This window comes from Heterocephalus glaber, unplaced genomic scaffold (assembly GCF_053883595.1).
Source record: "Heterocephalus glaber isolate CG9 unplaced genomic scaffold, H.glaber_assembly_v1.0 deba00000331, whole genome shotgun sequence".
In the NCBI taxonomy this organism is placed as follows: domain Eukaryota; kingdom Metazoa; phylum Chordata; class Mammalia; order Rodentia; family Bathyergidae; genus Heterocephalus; species Heterocephalus glaber.
Genome location: NW_028258142.1, coordinates 5817819 through 5837882, shown reverse-complemented (window position 1 = coordinate 5837882; position 20064 = coordinate 5817819). Strand labels below are relative to the sequence as shown.

The 20064-nt window shown below is 36.3% G+C and overlaps 1 protein-coding gene across 4 annotated transcripts in view; it reads left to right on the top strand.

Annotated features, from left to right (window-relative positions):
* The window catches only part of Znf407 (zinc finger protein 407), a 517696-nt gene that overhangs the window by 183808 nt on the left and 313824 nt on the right, over window positions 1-20064 (top strand). For 3 of the 4 annotated variants that reach the window (XM_087188891.1, XM_004861950.3, XM_087188883.1), the window contains exon 4: window positions 19722-19796. The exons of the other annotated variant lie outside the window; for it this stretch is intronic. In XM_087188891.1, coding sequence (XP_087045017.1) covers window positions 19722-19796 — 75 coding nt within the window. The remainder of the gene's footprint in view (window positions 1-19721; window positions 19797-20064) is intronic. 4 annotated transcript variants of the gene reach the window in all.

The window sequence follows — 20064 nt, the reverse complement described above, 5'->3', positions numbered from 1 at the left end:
TACACCATGTTTTTAGGTCACCTTTTGTTGATCAAACTTATACAGCAATTTTTATCAAGTAAAAACATTAAAGTTAATATAATGTGCCTTATTCACTGGATCTGGCACCTTGGGACTTGTGACAAAATTATCATGAAAAGTAAAAATGTTTTGAATCAATTCAGGACATTGAGGTTGCATAAATAGTGCAACTAGAGATACTCATGGAAGTCGACTTCCAAAAGTGCTTCAAAAATGGCAAGAATGATAGAATAAATGTTATTGAAGTGAGAGAGATTATTATAATTTTAGGGAGATTAATTGACAGTATGTCTTTTACTGTAATCATTTAAAAAATTTAAACATTCAATGTATTTTTGATCACACTTTGTATATGCATGTGTGTGTATATTACTTATATATAAATTACATATGTATTTGAATTTTCTCATTTGTTATCCTTGGGATGACAATAAAAATCTTAACTTTTGACAGTGTAGGTTGAGGAATAATAAGTTCATTTAAATGTGATATAAAGGTTTCACTCCTATTAGCTTCATTCCCTGTCCTTTTATTGTATGCTTTTATTGTTACATACATTACATTTTTATACATTAGTATACATTATAATAAGTGCAAGTTATAATTGCCTTAAGTAGATGCGTTTCAACCAAGCAGGGGTGAAAGAATTACAGACAACAGATATTTTATACTATCTTTGTATTTACCTTTTTTGGTATCTTTTATTTCTTCATGTTGCCATTTTGGTATCATTTAATTTCACATTTATTATTTCTCAGAAGGCAGATATACCAACTATGCATTCTTTTGCTTTTGCTTTTCTGGGGTATTTCTGCATGTCTCCTTTGTTTTCATTTCTATTTTTTTTTAATTCTTAAGTTCTTTTATTGGTAAATTTTAGGTATACAATATGTTTACATTTATCATTGGGTGCTTGTACCTGCACATAATGTATCTTGGTTCTTATTTTTTCCTCATTACCTGTGCGCCCTTCACCCCCTCCACCCTTCCCTATTTACATAGACTTCATTTCCATTTTTTTCTTTTCTCATAGTTTTTCCTTTCCCTTCTTTCCTTTCTCCTTCCCCTCCCACCACCCCCACCCCTTTCGACATTTCTTCCTATTTCAAACTATCAGTTATTCATTTTAATCATTTTAACCCTTATTTACACTTTCAGTTTCTCACACTAGAGAAACTATTTGATTTTTACACATGCATGTCCTATTTATTTCACTTAAGAGTATGGCCTTGATATGCATCCATTTAGCTATAAATGACTCTAGTTTCTCATTCTTTATGGCGGAGTAGTACTCCATTTTATAAAAAAAACCACATCTTCTTTATCCAGTTTCCAGTTGATGGGCACTTGGGCTGTTTCCAAGCTTTAGCTATTACAAACTGTGCCACTATAAACATGGGTGCATGTATATTGCTGTGGTATGATTCTTTTAATTCTTTTGGGAAGATACCCAGCAGGGGAATAGCTGGGTCAAATGGGACTTCCAGTCCTACTTCTTTGAGGTATCTCCATACTGATTTCCAGAGTGGTTGCACCAGTCTACACTCCCACCAGCAGTGGAGCAGGGTTCCTCTTTTCCCATAACCCCACCAGCATTTGTTATTGGTTGATTTCATGATAGCAGCCATTCTTTCTGGAGTGAAGTGAAATATCAGTGTTGTTTTCATTTGCATCTCTCGAATGACCAGTGATGTTGAACAGTTTTTCATGTATTTATTTGCTATTTCTACTTCTTTGTCTGAGAAATGTCTGTTCATTTGAGATGCCCATTTTCAGATTGGGTGTTTAAATTTGGGAGGTCTGATCTTTTTAAGTTCTTTATAGATTCGAGATAGTAGACCTTTGTCTGAGGAAGAGCAGGTGAAGATTTTTTCCCACATTGTGGGTTGTCTCTTCACACTGCTGGTAGTTTCTCTTGCTGTGCAGAAGCCTTTTAATAAGAAGAAATGCCACTTGTTGATTTTTTGTGCTAGTTCATAGGCAACTGAGGTTTTGTTCATAAAATCTTTTCCTACACCAATGTCTTCAAGGGTTCTACCTAACCTCTGTTCCAACTGGTTCAGAGTTTCTATTTTACTATTTAGATCTTTAATCCCTTTTGATTTTAGTTTAGTGCATGGCGAGAGATATAGGTCTAGTTTTAATCTTTGGCAAGTTGAAGCCCAATTTTTCCAGCACCATTTATTAAAGAGGCTATCTTTCCTCCAGTGAGGGTGTTTGGCTCCTTTATCGAAGATGAGATGGCTGAATGTGTCTGGCATTGTTTCTGCATCTTCTAATCTGTTCCACTGGTCCTCAGGTCTGTCTCTTTGCCAGTACCATGCTGTTTTTATCACAGTAGCTTTGTAGTAGAGTTGCAGGTTGGGGCTTGTGATACCCCCTGCCATGTCTCTGTTATGTAGAATTGCTTTTGCTATTCTGGGCCTCTTCTTGTTCCAAATGAATTTTTGGATTGTTTACTCTAGTTCTGTGAAGTATGCTGCTGGGATCTCAATTGGAATTGCATTAAATCTATATAGCAGTTTTGGAAGTATGGCCATTTTCACTATATTAATCCTTCCTACCCAGGAGCAGGGGATGTCTGTCCATTTTCTGATATCATCTTCAATCTCTCTTTTCAGAGTGCCATAGTTTTCAGAGAAGAGGTCTTTGATTTCTTTCATTAGGTTGATTCCTAGGTATTTCAGTTTTTTGGATGCTATTGTGAAAGGAATTATTTGCCCTATTTCTCTCTCAGTGAGTCTGTCATTTGTACAGAGGAAAGCTATTGATTTTTGTGTGTTGACCTTGTGCCCAGCTACTTGACTGAATTTGGTTATTAAGTGTAGAAGACTTTTGGTGGAGTTCTTGGGGTCTTCTATATAGAGTATCATGTCATCTGCAAATAATGACAATTTGACTTCTTCATTTCCTATCTTTATTCCTTTTCTTTCTTTCTCTTGTCTAATTGCTGTGGCTAATATTTCCAGAACTATGTTGAACAGGAGTGATGATAGTGGACATCCTTGTCTTGTTCTTGATTTTAGTGTGAAGGATTTCAGTTTTTGACCATTTAGTACGATATTGGCTGTTGGTTTTTCGTAGATGGCTTCTATCAGTTTGAGGTAGAGACCATCTATTCCAATTTTTTGTAGGGTTTTTATCATAAATGCATGTTGGATTTTGTCAAATGCTTTTTCTGCATCTATGGAGATAATCATATTGTTTTTATCCTTGGCTCTATTGATATAGTGTATGACATTGATTGATTTGTGTATATTGAACCATCCCTGCATCCCTGGGATGAATCCCACTTGATCAGGGTGCATGATCTTCTTGATGATCTTCTGCATTCTCTTTGCCAGTATCTTATTAAGGATTTTTGCATCTATGTCCATTAGTGAGATTGGCCTATAGTTCTCCTTTTCGGTTGGGTCTTTCTCTGCTTTGGGGATCAAGGTGATGCTTGCTTCCAGGAATGAATTTGGGAGTATTGCTTCCCTTTCAATTTCATTGAAGAGTTTAAACAGTAGTGGTAGCAGTTCCTCTCTAAATGTCTTGTAGAATTCAGCAGTGAAGCCATCAGGGCCCAGGCTTTTCTTAGTTGATAAGTTTTCAATTACATTTCTAATTTCATTGGTTGATATTGGATTGTTCACAATTTTTAGGTCTTCTTCGTTCAACTTTGGTAATTCATATGTATCTAGGAATCTGTCCATTTCTTCTGTGTTGTCCATCTTATTGACGTATAGGTTCTGGAAGTAGGTATTGATGATCTTCTGGATTTCTGCTGGGTCTGTTGTAATTGCACCCTTTTCATTCCTAACTGCATGGTTTTGGGCCTTTTCTTTCTTTTTTCTGGTAAGGTTGGCTAAGGGTTTGTCAATTTTGTTGATTCTTTCGAAGAACCAACTCCTGGCTTCATTGATTTTTTTGTATCATTCTCTTAGACTCCATTGCATTGATTTCTCCTCTGATCTTTATAATTTCCTCCCTTGTATGAGCTTTGGGGTTGTCCTGTTCTTCTTTTTCTAGAAGCTTGAGGTGCAGCATCAGGCTGTTTAATTGGGCTCGTTCTGTTTTCCTAATATGCGTATTCACTGCTATGAATTTCCCTCGTAAGACTGCTTTCATTGTGTCCCATAGATTCTGATAGGTTGTATTGTCATTGTCATTTAATTGAAGGAGCTGTCTGATTTCTTCTTTAATTTCCTCAGTGACCCATTGGTTATTCAGAAGTGTGTTGTTCAATTTCCACGTGTTTATGAAATGTTTTGAGTTTCTTTTGCTATGGATCTCCAGTTTCATTGCACTATGGTCTGACAATATACAGGGGATAACTTCAATTCCTTTGCACTTACTTAAACATGTTCTATGTGTGAGTATGTGGTCTATTTTTGAGAATGACTCATGTGCAGCTGAGAAGCATGTGTATTCTGATTTTGTGGGGTGGAAGACTCTTTAAACATCTGTTAAGTTCATTTTTTCAAGAGTTCGATTGAGTTCTAGTATTTCATTACTTCTTTTTTGTCTAGTTGATCTATCTATTTGTGACAGTGGGGTGTTGATGTTCCCCACTACAATTGTATTAGTGCATATATGACTTTTGATGTTCATTAGTATTTGTTTTATATAGTGGTGCACACTAGTGTTTGGTTAATAGATATTTATGATTGTCATCTCTTCCTGTTGGATCCTTCCCTTTACAAGGATGTAGTGTCCTTCTTCGTCTCTCTTAATCAGTGTTGGTTTGAAATCTACTTGATCTGCCAAGAGGATAGGTACTCCTGCTTTTTTTCAGGTTCCTGTCACATGGAGTATTGTTTTCCACCCTTTCACTTTCAGTCTGTGAGTTTCCTTTTGAATTAAGTGTGTTTCTTGTATGCAGCCTATTGTTGGATTTTGCTTCTTGACCCATTCTGCCAGTCTATTTCTTTTGATTGGTGAATTGAGACCATTAACGTTGATGGTTATAACTGAAACGTATTGACTTGTCATTGCCATGACCTTTTCTTTTTGTTGGGTTCTCCGCCTTTACATTTAATTTCTTGTTGTGCCAGATGGGTTCATTCTGCTTTGCTTCCTGGGGTTGTGATCCTCAATGTCTGTTCCTAGGATATTGTATAAAATTTTTTGCAGTGTTGGTTTGGTATTCACGAAGTTCCTAAGGTGCTCTTTGTCATGAAAGTATCTTATTTCTCCATCCATTTTGTAAGATAGTTTTGCAGGGTACATCAATCTGGGTTGGAGGCTGTTTTCTTTTAGGGCTTAGAATATGTCACTCCAAGGTCTTCTTGCCTTGATGGTTTGTGTTGAGAAGTCTTCTGTGATTCTGATGGGCTTTCCTTTGTATGTGATTTGTTTCTTTTCTCTAACTGCTTGTAGAACTTTGTTCTTCTGTTGTGTTTCTGGAATCTTAACAATTAAATGCCTATGTGTAGATTTTTTTTTGATCAAGGCTATTTGGAGTCCTATATGTCTCAGTTATCTGTATGCAAGCTCTTTTCCCCTACTTGGGAAGTTTTCTGCCATTATTTTTGTGAAGAAATATTTTATGTCGTCTCCACTCTCTCGTGTTTCTTCATTGACTCCAGTCAGTCTTATGTTATTCTTCTTTGCATCGTCTAGCAGCTGCTGAATTGATTTCTTATGTTCCCTTATAATTTTGATGCAATTTTTCTTTTCCTGGTCACTCATTGCAATCTTATCTTCTATATCTGAAATTCTGTCCTCACATTGGCTCATTCTGCTGTGTAGACTTTCAGTGGAGTTTTTCATGTCCTGGAAATCTATTTGGATCTGTGTTATGGATTCCATTTGTTTCTTATGTTGGGATTCCATCATGTTCCTGAGCTCCTCTCTAGACTTATTAATCATGTCTTGCACTAGGGGCACAATTTCTCCTGTTATGTGAGAAATTATTTCTGATTTCATTTTTTCCAGATCCCTTTTTGTTGCCAGTTCAGTGGGTCCAGGTGGTTGAGTATCAAAGTGTTCCACCTCATTTCCCTTTGTGGTTGCTGTAGGTGATCTTGAAGTCTGGTTTCGAGACTTATTTACATGTTTTTTCATTTCAACAGGGGGGGCTGTTAGCGCCTGCACAGATTACCTCCTCTGAGCTGGGAGAGGTGGGACAGGGGCCAGGAGCAGCAGTAGGGATGGTGGCCCAAAGGCCGTTTCTTGTGGGCTGGGAGCAGTGGGAGGGATGGTGGCCAGGAAGCCCCTTCCTCTGGACCAGGAGCAGTGGGATGGCGGCTCAGTAGCCCCTACCTGTGGGCCGGGACCGGTGGGAGGGATGGTGGCCAGGAAGCCCCTTCCTCTGGGCCAGGCGCAGTGGGACAGAAGGTGACCCAAAAGCCCTTATGTCTAGGCTGAGCGCAGCGGGAGTGATGGTGACTGGGAAGTCCCTTCCTCTGGACCAGGAGCAGTGGGATGGCGGCTCAGAAGCCTTTACCTGTGGGCAGGGAGCCGTGGGACTCAGTACCTTGGTCTGGTGGTCTGGTGTCCTTTGGGTCTTTGTAGTGTGGAACTGGGTGGATGTACACAGGAGCAGGGGTCGGGGTCCAGTGGATTGTTGCTGGGGCGCAGACTGATTTGGTGTGTTCCTCTTGACTTGGGACCTTGGTAGGGCATGCACAGACCTGCCTGTCTGCAGCGGGCTGATTTGGCGTGTTCCGTGGACTCGGGACCTCGTTAGGGTGTGCACAGACCTGCCTGTCTGCAGCGGGGTGATTCAGCGTCTTCCTTGTGACTGGGGACTTTGGGAGGGTGTGGGCAGACCTGCCTGTCTGCAGTGGGGTGATTCGGCGTGTTCTGTGTGACTCTAGAGGTCCTTTTTATTCTGTTGTGTTGCATATAGATAAACAATATAAGCCACACAAAGTGAAAGGGATACCAATCCAAAAGCCATTATAGGTTTGTTAGGTTTAATGAAGAGCTCTGGATTTATGGCTCGAAATAAAGTTGTTGTGTGCACCCGTCTGAGTCCTGGGTTTTGAAAGTCTTTTTCTTTGGGCAGCTCCTTTTTAAATGTTGGAGGTTCAGGTGCTGAAGCCATCTTGAGTAATGATGATTTATTACCTTCCAGGGCCACCACCTCCTCATAGCGCTCGCCAAGGCTGCACTTCCGACTCCTATCAGTCTTATGTTGTTCTTCTTTGCATCATCTATTAGCTGCTGGATTGATTTCTTGTGGTCCCTTACAGTTTTTAAGAAATCTCTGTTTTCATGGTCCTTAACCATGATCCTGTCTTCTATATCTGATATTCTATCTTCAGATTCCCTTAATCTGCTCTACATGCTTTCAGTGGAGTTTTTAATCTCCTGAATATCTGTTTGAATCTGTTTCATGGATTCCATTTCTTTCTTATCTTGGGAAATCATGGTTTCCATTTCTTTCTTATGCTCGCATTCATGGTTTCCAGTATGTTTCTGAGCTCATCTGTTTTTTTTTTAATCTGTTTCTGTTCTAGATCCTCTAATCATGTGTTTCACTCTGCTCACCATCTCTGTAGTTATCTGGGAGATTATTTCTGCTTTGATTTTTTCTAAAGCCTCATTCATCTGTTTTGTTACTTCCTGTGCAGTCACTTCAGGGTGTCCAGGTGGTTGATTATCAGACTATTCCACCTCATTTCCCCAGAGTTTTACCCTTGGTGGGGTGCAAGTCTGAGTTTGGGCCTTGCTTAAAATGTTTTCTCATTTTTGTTTTTGGTACTGTCCTTGGTTTAATTCCTGGGTTGATTCTTCGAAATTGCTTATTGCAAATATCTTTGTGCTTGTAATTAGAACCCTTATGGAATGATTGCTTCTCAGAGGTGTCTTCCAGATATAGCTGGTCTTTAGGTTTTGAGTCTCTAATGACTCTGAGGCTATCTTATTTTCATTATACCAGGAAGGACCACTGACTAGATTAATCACAGCACCTTAGCCCAAGTGATACAATCAGTAACACCATAGCATCAAGTACATCTTAGAAAAATGAAAATTTGTGATCATTATTAATCTGTCTCCTTTAACTGTGCAATTTTGATTTTAAATCAAAATCGAGGACCAACCCAACATATGTTTATAGTGAATAAACACTTCAATATAGCAACTTTACCCTTTGGGATGGGGACTTAGAAGGAGTTGGGGAGGTAGGGATAGATAGGTAAAAGGATAGGGGAAGGTTAGCAGTGAGGCCTGAGGACACAGGCGAGAGAAGGAAAAAGAGAATAAAGAAGAATAAAGGAGAAATCCAAATTAGGGCCAGAACAGGAACAAATAGGCAGATGAAGAACAATGAGGGACAGCAACAGAGTGAGTGAGAGAGAGAGAGAAAGGAAAGAGAAAAGAAAGAAGAAAAAAAAGAAGAGAAAACAAAAATTTGCAAGGAGTAGGAAAAAAAATTAAAAATAAGAGAGGAAAAAACCCGAACCAATAATAGCAATTTTGGAGATAAAGAATAAACATGGAAATGAAGGGCCTCCTTCAGGTTATGTCTCTGCCTTCACAGTAGACAACATGGGCAGCAGTGTGCAGATATAAGTCAATGAGTCTCAGCCAGCCAGTCGCAGACCCGTGAGGTTCAGGCAGATTTCTGGCTGCAAGTCCCAAGTTGAGCTCCCTGTCCTCCTGCAGGGTTGAGCTCTGCAAGGTTGTACTGGAGGTTCCAGCTGCCCTTCCCCTGAAGATAGTCCAGGTGTTCTGATGGCAGGTGATGATGACTCCAACTTACCTAGTACAGTGGTCTGGTGGTCTGGTGTCCCCTGTGTCTTTGTAGTGTGGAATCAGGTGGTGGTACAGCCAAGAGGCCAGAGGAGTGTGTGTGTGTGGGTTGTCCTGCAGGCACCCGCGCAGCTAAGTGGATCACCTCTGTCGAAGCAGCCTGGATGGGGCGGGTTCCCTGGGACCCGGGACCTCTCTCCTCAGTCCTGGGGATGTGCCTGGCATGGGCTGGATGTGGCAGGCTTAATTTATTCTTCTTTGCTGATACAGAAATCTTTATTGACAGCCTTTTTTTTCAGCACTGTGAATATGCCATTCCATTTCCTTTTGACTTGAATAGTTTTGAGCATAAGTCAGATTTTAATTTTGCTGGGTATGCCTTATAATAAGTGAATAGCTTTTCTGTTACTATTTTCATGGTTGTCTTTTTGTGTTTGGTTTTTTGTAACTTGACTATGTTAAATCTAGCTATGGATCTGCTTGTTTTTGTCCTGCTCCTGATGTTTAGTCTAGTTTTTCCTCAAATTTTAATTTTCCACCACTATTTCTCCTATACTTTTTTTTTTTTTAACTCTTTACTTTCTTTTGGAACTCTTGATCGACACTTGATGGTATTTTTCTGATGTTGTTTTCTACAGTTGTTTGAGGTATGGTCATTCTCTCCCCTTTTCCTCATCTTCCTTTTCTTTAAGTTCTTTTTTCATTTTCATTTTGTTTTGCAAATTGGATAGAAATGTCTTTTTGTATGTTCACTAATTTTTACGTTTTTCAAAAATACTATTGGCAAGTCACATCTATTTTGAACTCCATTTGAAGTTCCCATTTAGTTATTTACTTTTCAACTCCAAGGGATTTGTATTTGGTTCTTTAAAAAACCCATTTATTGATACTCTGGTTTTGTTGATGCAAGAGTATGTTACTTAGCTCTAGTTCTTACAGTTCTTTGAATATGCTTATTATAATAGTTGATTTGGTGTGTTTGTATGGCAATTCCATTGTTTGAGATTTGGCAGGAGTAGTTTCTGTTTTCTGCTTTCCCATCTGCATAAACCTGATGTTCCTATTACTTTGCATATCTGATGTGCATTTTTGTGAAACTACACATTTTAGTAATATAATTTGATCACTGTTGAAGCTAGAATCCCTCTCTCCAGGGTTTGTATTTATTGTTGTTTATTATTGTTCATGATTGTTTTTGATTTTCTGAACTAATTCTGTAAAGTCTATTTTCTCTGTCATATGTGGCCAAGGAAGTCATGGCTTATTTCACTTTATCAAAAACAAAATTTTCATTTGAATCTTGAGCCAGTGCTTTCCCAGGGCAGTGTTATGGGGCTCTGTTGCAGTGTGGTATGTTTTTATTGCTCCACCAGGCTTTCGCCATCTCTACCTTTACCTTCACTTTCTGCTTATGCTAAGGTTCAATGTGAGAGCCAAGGACAAGATGGAAAATTTGTTGTCTTCTTAGAATTTGCTCTTGACATTCACTCAGTCCTATGAATGTGTGCTTGATTTTAGATTCATGGAATGTGTTGGAGCTCTTCAAAACCTCTGTGACTCATTCTCATTTTTCTGTTTAAATGTTGTTGTTAGCCTCTTTACTGGAACTGGAATATTAAGCACTGTCTTTTATCACCCGCATCCCAGACACTTTCCCTGTGGATAGAGTGAGTTGTAAATCACATCTAATAATGACAAACCATGAGAATAGAGCTTTTTGGTGAAATTCCCACCTAGTGGAATTTTTCTGTGAGGAAGGTTTTTGGTGACTTTCAAACCTGTTTGACCCATTGTATTGAAAGCCATTGTAAATATGAATTTGTTGGTTTTTAAAGGGCCCCATGGAGCTATGGAGAGGATAGAATTGGAATGAGCTAAATAGCCATAGAGCTTACTGATTCTGTCAGAATTCAACTAGTTTTTGTGAATGGAAATTCTTTCTTGTTTTTTTTTTTTTTTTGAGGGGGGCGTCTTTTGTTAATTTCCAAAGTTCCTAAAAAGTTCACATTTTCTGTATGGAAGGAACAGATTTTTGGAGGCCCTTATTTCATTCTCCTGGTATTCCTTCCTGTCATGGTGATTACATTGTGTGTAGGTGCAAGGACCTAAAACTCATTAATTCTTCCATGTACTATCCAACCTTTTATTTGTCAGAATATAAATTATTTCTCTTTAAATTTCTTCTTTTAAATTTATTTTATATTTACTAGAGTAGTTTATTGATTTTTGAATTTTTGTGTTTTGGTAGATTTTATTATGCATTAATTCAATTTTAGGGTAGTAAAGGGACATTGTAAATTTTTTGTTGGAAATAGTTTTTGCTGTGTTTCATGGATGACAAACATATTTTGTGGTATCCCTTCAGCACTTGAACATGTTTTATACTTGTGCTTGTTTTCATCTTTCTTCTTCCCCAGTGAAATGAACTTATAGTTTATATTAGCATTTTCCAATAACCTTTAGCACAGATATTTTCCACAAAATATATTTTTAGAAAATATTGATTACTTGGTTTGTTATTATAAAATTTAATATTATGTATTTCATAGAAGTCTATCCAAAGTAATAGTTAGCCGTTAGATCTTTTTAATAATATTGATATATGCTTTTTTTCATTCCCCAGGCACACATTTTTCCCCTTTATGTAATTTAGATTTCAATTTAACAGCACTATAGGTAATGTCTTTTGCTTCATCTTCTGTGTAGTTTGGTTGCCACTTTATAATTTCAAGAAACTTCTTAGTTCTTTTCATGTCTGTACTTTAAAAATTTATGAACCACATCCATCCCTTACACTTAGTACATTTTTTGGTAATTACTTTAATTTTAAACAATGTACAAATCATACATTTGACCATCAGTGTATAAAAGATATCAAGTAAAATGGGAAATCTAGAAACAATCTCTTTCTACAAATTTTTCTGTTCACATTTTCATCATAATTTCTCTTAGAAAGTCAAATTCCTTGTCTTTGTAAGAAACTGCTCTGTTTATAACAAGTGTTAGAAAGTTATAATTGTAGAAAGGAAAAGAGTAGAAGTGCTTTCTTATAGTATATATCCCTCTACCTCATTTTTCTTGATTAGCTTTTAGCTGTAGTTCTTTAACCTCCGACTTTTACCAATAATTACTTGACATTCTCACTGTCACTCTTTTGTAAGAAGTTTACTGTTTATCTTTCTATTGTAGTATAGATACATCATACATAATTGAGGAAATTATAATTGAGGAATTATTTGCCATATGTATTTCTTCAGTGGTGAAGAGTCTGTTATTATGACATATGCATGTCAAAGCAGCTTTTGAGTTCTCAGTTATTCTAGAATTGTAAACCACAAGTCAAAACACCAAAAATACAGTATTAAGAAAAACTAAAAGTGGTTCTTTCTCCTACATTAGCATATAATGCCTGAAATAGTACTGTTTTCTGTTAAATTTTTCATGGATATGCCTTTATAAATTGACTTGCTTTGTAAATGTCCTCTTTAACCTTACTTAAGAGAAAAAACATTTATTGAAGTAGTACATGCACAAATTTGTATATATTTAAATGTATAATCAGGGTCGGGGATTTACCTCAGTGGCACCATGCCTGCCTTGCAAATGCAAGGTCCTGAGTTCTATCCCCGGTACCAAAAAAAACAAAACAAACCCCACAGGCATTTAAATGTGTAATTGTATGAGGTTTTTGTTTGTTTGCTTGTTTTTGTTTTCGTGTTTTTTTTGTTACCTGGGATCAAACTCAGGACCTTATGCTTGTGAGTCAGGCACGGTGCCACTGAGCTAAATCCCCAGGCCTTGTAGGAGTTTTAAAACTTACTCATGTGTAGAATCTCCATAGAATCTTTATTACAAGCAAGTTAACAAATATATCTATTACTGCCAAGTATTTCCATGTTTTTTTATAATTCTTCCTGCCTTTTTCTCCCATCACCAAGGATCTGCTTCTGCCACTGTTGCTTAGCTTATATTTTCTGGAGCCCTCTGTGAATGGATAGATGCACTTTGTGTATTTTTCTTGGGTGTTTGGTTTATCAGTGTAACTATTTTGATTTCCTCTGTTGTGTATTTTATATTGATAGTTAATGTTTTCATTATTGCTCAGTAGAATTACATTGTTTCTTGATACACTTGTTTTTTTCTTTCTCCTTTGATGGGTATCTGAGCTTTTGGGTATTTGAAATTATATTTTAAACATTTGTATGTAAGTTTTGTATTTATACAGCATATGTCTTTGTTTTTCTTATGTAAACTTCAAAATGTGGATTGGCTAGTGTCTTTGTTTTTAAATTTAATTTTCTATTATTACAGGTGTGCAGTACTTAGTAGTTATATTCAGCTTGGGGATTTGAAACATGTACATATTACATTTTGATTATTTTTACTCTCCCTTTCTACCTTACTTTCTCCTATCCCTTTCCCATCTCTACAGAATGTACCTCCTTATTTTTTAACATCTCTTTTATTTGGGTATTTCATTTTTTTGGATGTTATTGTGAAAGGAATTGTTTCCCTAATTTCTCTCTCAGTGAGTCTGTTATTTGTGTACAAGAAGGCTATTGTTTTTTGAGTGTTGTCCTTGTATCTAGCTACTCTAGTGAATCTGTCAATTAAGTCTAGAAGTCTTTTGCCAGAGTTTTTTGTGTCCTCTATGTAGAGTATCATATTGTCGGCAAATAATGACAGTTTAACTTCTTCCTTTCCTATTTTTAATCCTTTTATTTCTTGTTCAACATATGTAAATCAATAAATGTAATACACTATATTAACAGAGCCAAGGGCAAAAACCATGTGATCATCTCAATAGATGCAGAAAAGCATTCGACAAAATCCAACACCCATTCATGATAAAAATTCTACAGAAAATTGGAATAGAATGTCTTTATCTCAACTTGATTAAGGTTATATATGAAAAACCAACAGCAAACATCACACTAAATGGTCAAAAACTGAAAACTGTCATGCTAAAATCAGGATCAAGGATGTCCACTATCACCACTCCTATTCAATATAGTTCTAGAAACATTAGCCACAGCAATTAGACAAGAGAAAGAAATAAAAGGAGTAAAGATAGGAAAGGAAGAAGTTAATCTTTTTAGCTTCTTAAGGCATCTGCTTTCTTCAGTTCATGACCCTTATTAATGGTTAATCTGCAATATAGTAATATTAAGAGGATGGGACCTTTGGAAGCTGATTTGATCATGAGGGTTCTTACCTTATGATTGAGATTAGTGTCTTTTTATAAGGTCCTTGAGGGAACCTAGTTGTACATTCTATCATGTGAGAACACATAGAAAGTGCCATCTATAAGGAATGCATCCACATCAGACCCTGAATCATCTGGCTCCTTTGTTCTGGACCTCTTGCTTTCAGAACTATGAGCAATTTATTCCTGTTCTTTTAAAGTTACTTAGAGGTATTTTGTTATAGCACCCTAAACTAAGATAAATGTTTTGTAAATTGTTCCCTGAAGTTCTATTATATTTATATTTGTTTGCTATGACAAAAATATTTAGGGGTTCAGTAAGCTTAGAAAATATATTCACATCTTCTCTCACTTCTTGGGACTTATAGTATATATTAACATATGTGACTGGGAAGTCAGTGGTGTTTTCCTCTTAAAACACATTTGTGTGTGAAGGCTCATTATTCTTTGCTGGTTGCTATTGCATAATTTTAGAGTGCTTTTTATCTCCCTCATACCTTTATGAGAGATATAAGCAGAGATTTGTTCACATGAGTATTATTGTCTGAAGTGCATATTGTTTAGATCTTTGCACCTGGATTTTCCAGGTAATCTTACATAAACTGAAATTCCATTTCAGCTGTTATACATCCTCACACACAACGAAGAAAAATGAAGGTTTTTTGGAATTGAAAGCCTTCAACTGACCATCTGTCTTTATTCTTAGATGTTGCTGAATCTCCACAAGGTTTTGACGAGAGCAGTGCTTTTGATGAGAGCATGTGTTAGTATCCATCTCCTCTATCCACCCCCCCCACCATGCTGCATTGTAAAATTATTTTCTTTAATTCTCATAAAACTGCTATATAGTATTTTTTTGGTGTTTTTTTTTTTTTGTCTGAAGGAAATGGGACTCTGAGATTATACTTAATGTCCTCAGTGATACCTAGTAGAATGGCAGAGCCAAGATGTATCATACTGTCTTTCTGCTGGCCTCAGTCATGCTGACCTCTTATACTTGGGCTCACACTTTTTAATGGGGCCACAAATGTGCCTCTGATCAGCACCGTGTAAGAAATTAGCTCAGGTAAACAAGTAGAAGGTTAGAAGTGTTTCTAGTGTTAAATACTTTGGTTTTTTTATTTGTCCAGTAGATTTTGCCAGATAATTTTGCTGCCTATTAGCTTCTTTGTTGTTCTCTTCTTTATGAGAGTTTAGATACTGTCAATTATGTGATTGTGTAGATCAGTGAGCTTTTCATCCATGACATTTGTGTTCTGCCCAGCAGTTGGGGAAGTGTTTGACATTGTTGTAAAAGAGGAATGTTTGGGAGATATGGGTAGATAATGATAGGGTGATCAGTAGGATTGTAGGGATAAGGGATTTGGCCATGTGTATTTTCACATATACTAACACACATTTAGACAAACTTCTAAGAGCAAATACTTTAACCTTTGTGGTCTAGATTGACTTTTCATCAGAAAATTTCCATGTAGTTAGAAGCTATATCCCTTATGCCTTTCTGTGAGGTACAGCTGACTTTATGAAAAAGATGGGGAACAGAAATAAAGGCAGCCAAATCTCAGGAGGGCATCCTGTTGCAGTGTCACCTTTCTGCCTGTGCCATGGGAGAAATGGCTTATCCACACTTTACTTGTGGCTGCTGCAGTAGACACACTGCCTTACACTCAGGTGTGAGTGAGGAGATGCCAGCATGTCATGGCTCTGGAATTTTGTTCCTTCCCAAACTTGTTGTTCTGTATTTATGGTATTGTGTTTTATTTACTTTAATAGATGAGTTAGATAATTGTCTATAACTCTTTAATTGAAATAATTTTACAGTGTTAAAGCCTAAAGAACTAAAAGAAGAAAATTTAAATCATATAGTATATGATGATTATTTTGAAATAAATGTTAAAGTAAGAATTGTTAATTTATTGGAAAGTAGAATGTAAATGTTGCTACTGTATTACTCTTTTGACATAAAACTATTTTAAATGATGCTATTTCAAGCAGTTACAAATAATTGCAAATCAATCAACCAATCATATTTTTTAAACTTAAAAAAAAATCATTTAATGTTCCTTCAGATGGTCAGGCTCTCAGCAGAGGAATAGGCTCAATGAGTACATTTCTAAGCTGGGTCCTGCCCTGGCCCAGAAGAATCAGCCTCCCTGGTTGTTTTTTTCTTGCATGTCCACTATGATTTCTTATTGAACATCTCCCCAACTGATCTCTTTAAAATCAGCTCATTCCCTCCCATCAATCACTGGACTTTTCTTTGACCCTTCTCTGTCAGACTCCACTTCCAGTGCATATGGAATTATGGTTAGCTTTAGTTACAAACACAGCTTGCACCTCTGTCTAGTTCTCTTCTCCATTGCCATATTTTCTTGGCTTTATTACAAGTGACAGTTAAGTGACCTATCTCTTTCTGTCTATGCTAGAGGAGTCCTACTCAAATGTAAGTTGGGGGCCTGGGATTTAGGTCAGTGGTTCCACCACCTGCCTAGCAAGCGCAAGGTCCCGAGTTCGATCCCTGGTACCCCCCCCCCCCCCGCCCCGAAAACCAAATGTAAGTTGGAAGAGTCACTTCTTGGTTCAGATGCCCATGATGGTTTTTTTTGTCAGAATAAAAGCCATGGCTGCTATGGCTAATGGGAGTATGACCCTTACCTATAGGCCAGCTCTCACTCTCTCTCTTCTCTTTCTGTCTCTCCTGTCCCTCTCTCTCCTCTCTCTCTGTCTTGTCTCTCCCTTCTTCCCTCTGTAATCTCCCATTTCCCCTCTCCCCTCTCTCCCCTCTTTGAATTACTTTTCCTCCTTACACTGCTATATCTCCATGCTTCCACACTACAATGATGTGGTCCACTTGCCCCACCTGCAGGTGTCTGTGTTGCCCTTCCTCCTGCTGGGATCCCTGTTCTTCATTTCTTTCCATGCCTAGCACCTTTCCCCTCATTGACACAAGTCCCATTCTTGCGCCTTTACAGTAAAATTCCAACTGCCTACTGACATTTTAAAGGCTCCTTCTCTATTTCATTTTTTTCTCCTACTACTTAACGCTATTTAACATTTTTATATTTTCCTTTTTTCCCCCTTGTTCCCTGTGTCCCTTTGTGGTTTTTATATTACCTGAGGGTAAGGTCTCTTGCTTGTTCACTTGTTTACCAGAGCTGCCTAGAACTGTTCATTGGATAATATCAAATTCTTAGTTTGTGACTTGTATGGGTACATGAATGATTTGCAGAGTCTATGAAGTTGGAGTGTTGCAGGTATAGTTGATCATTGTAGCATGAAAGCTCCAAGAACACATGCTTTGACGATCTTATTGTCCATTTAGGTGCAGAATTCACCATGGCTATCACACAGTAAGTGATCAACCAATATGTCGAGACAGAATGAAAATATAAAGGAATGAGTGTTTCATAGGAGCAAGACATTTAAGTTTTGTTTTTGTTTTTTTTTGAGACAAGGTCTCTCTATGTAGTTCTGGCTGGTCTTGAACTCACTATGTAGCCCAGACTGGCCTGGAACTCACAGTGATCCTCCTGCCTCAGGCTCCCAAGTGCTGAGATTACAGGCATGCACCACCACGCCCAGCTGATATTTCCGTTTTGGAATGCTTTTTACTTCAGGGGTTATTTTGTTTGATTTCTGATTTGATTATAAAATTTAAAAATATATGTGTAAAACTTTAATTTTCAAGGGCACTGAAAGATAGGATATGTTCATTAATCACAAATTGCTGGCAATATTTTGTTCATATAGGATTTTAATTTTATGTTAGTCATGCTTGGTTTTGATTTGACAAAGGATGACATTGAGACTTATACACTACCTGTTCTCTTGACACCAAATATAAAGAATTAGTACTTAAGTCAAATTGTAGATGAATATTTTGTATTTGAACAAAATTGAGATATTTTCATATTATAAATGTTCCCTATTTTCCCATAATAAAAGCAAATGTTGTTTCTCTAAATATTTAGCATTAGCAATATTCAGCAAATGTTGGAATGGTATTTTACGCCTGCCCCCATTTAATTTGTTTTTCTGTGCTACATAATATTTTTGGTTGAATTTTAAAATCTTATATATCTTAATAAAATATTTTTCTATTAAAAACTGCAGTGTGGTTTCTGAGTTAAGATGTCTTAAATTATACTTGGTCATGTAAATAAGCTGTGCTTTGCAACTTTGAGTTTTTAACCTTTGCTCTTTGCTATTAGCTTTATGTTTTTTTAATTATAGTAAAATGGAGGACAGTAGGGAAGTTGTGACTTAAATGGACTGTTATTATGACTGTATATTCTTTTTTACAGGAATGAAAAATGTTATTTATTTTGTCCAAATCAAGCAGAAACAAATACAGAATAGCTTGTGTACTATTACGTTTTGTTCAGTGTTTAATATTATCACAGTTTGTTTCTTCACATGTAATAATTATCTTTCCATTTTAATGATTGATGATGTGACCAGTTATTTATAGTCATAGAGTGTGTATTGTTATTGCCTAATAAATAAAAAGGAATTAATACTGTTATCATTGTATGCAACTATATTGTTTGAATGATGAAGTAATAGTCATTTAAAATGGTTGTATATTATTTTTGCCTTAAAGTCAAGATTTCCTAATATGTTGGGAAAATAAGCAAAATAGACTAGATATGAAAAGAAGAGAAGCAGTCACAATTTTAGAAATTATTTTGTTCTTGGGTTTTGTCTCAGGTCTCTTCTGTGACCACAGTACTTATGTTACCCATTTGTGCAAACATGTCCAGATGAATTCATTGTTTAATGTTAAGAATCTTATAACATGCCAATTTGATTTGTAGCCCTTCATATCAAAGAATGATAATTAAAATCATATTTTTGCATATGTCATGCCTTTCATGTATATATGCAAATAGATTCTGTTGCCTTTCAGCTAGTAGTAATTAACTTTATGAAGGACAGCTGTAATACATAATTAACAAAAATGTTTGCAAGCCCTTTTACACTGAAAGTTACAACAGTAAATTTTTTTCCCCACTTATCAAGAGAGCTATTTTAGTCTGATGTTTCTGAATGAGATCTAAATTGTTTTAAATAATCACATGATGTAATTAAATTGATGTACCGTGTTTAGTGGAAGAATGGTACACAACGTACTGGTTGCTGATTTCTGTCCATTTCATATTTATGTCAGCAGTATTGAATTAAAGTAAGCTGATTTGTGTGTAAAATAAGATAGTATGTCAGGTAATACTTTTTGTTTGTTTTAGTTATTGATATTCCTTGGCACTAAAGCAGAGGGTTTTCTTTTTTTTGAACTACAGATACAGTAAACATTTATATCATTTTTAAAAACCTGTCTTCAAATCATTATTCTGTTTTTAAGGAAGCTTCATGAAAGCTATTCATTTATTCTTTTATAGTTCTTTAAATATTTAATAAAATGACATTTTCTCAAACTCATTTCATGATTGAAATATGAGATGGGCGAGTGGCCAGTGCATGTTATATTGAAGTACTGCTTTATCTTTTATACCACCTGACAGTGGAAGCAGGGACTAAAGAGCTGCAGTCATTGTTGTGATCTTCTGGTCACTGTCAGTATACCCAAGTAAAATATGAGTCAGTTAGTTTAGATATAGTAATTTATTTTGCTTTCCAAAAATTATATTTAATCCATACTCAAGTTTTTAAAGAAGAGTGCCATTGTAATATATATTTTATGGTTTCTTTGTAAATAAATATACAAGTATTTTCCTTAAATATATTGTGTACCAATTTCTACTAAAGTTTAATTTTAGTTCGGTAATTACTTTTATTTATTTTTTAGGGTTGCTTTTGTAATGAAGAAGCACTTAAATACTCATCTACTAGGCAAACATGGAGTTGGCACACCAAAAGAAAGGTAATTTCCATCTGTATATACGTATATGTTTTACTTAACAAATAAAGTCACATTTTCATTTTAGGCTTTGTTTAATAGGTCCCTTTTAGAATTTTTATGAAGTCAGTTCATTTTATTTTGCTTTTGGTGGTACTTTTGTTGCTGAATATCATATTTGATGTCATTTTCTAAGAAAATGGTAATGGCACATATTAATTTTAAAATTAGAGTAAAAAAGATTTGAGGGCTTTGAAAAAAATCTTGAAATAGGAGAAGAGTCAAATTGGAA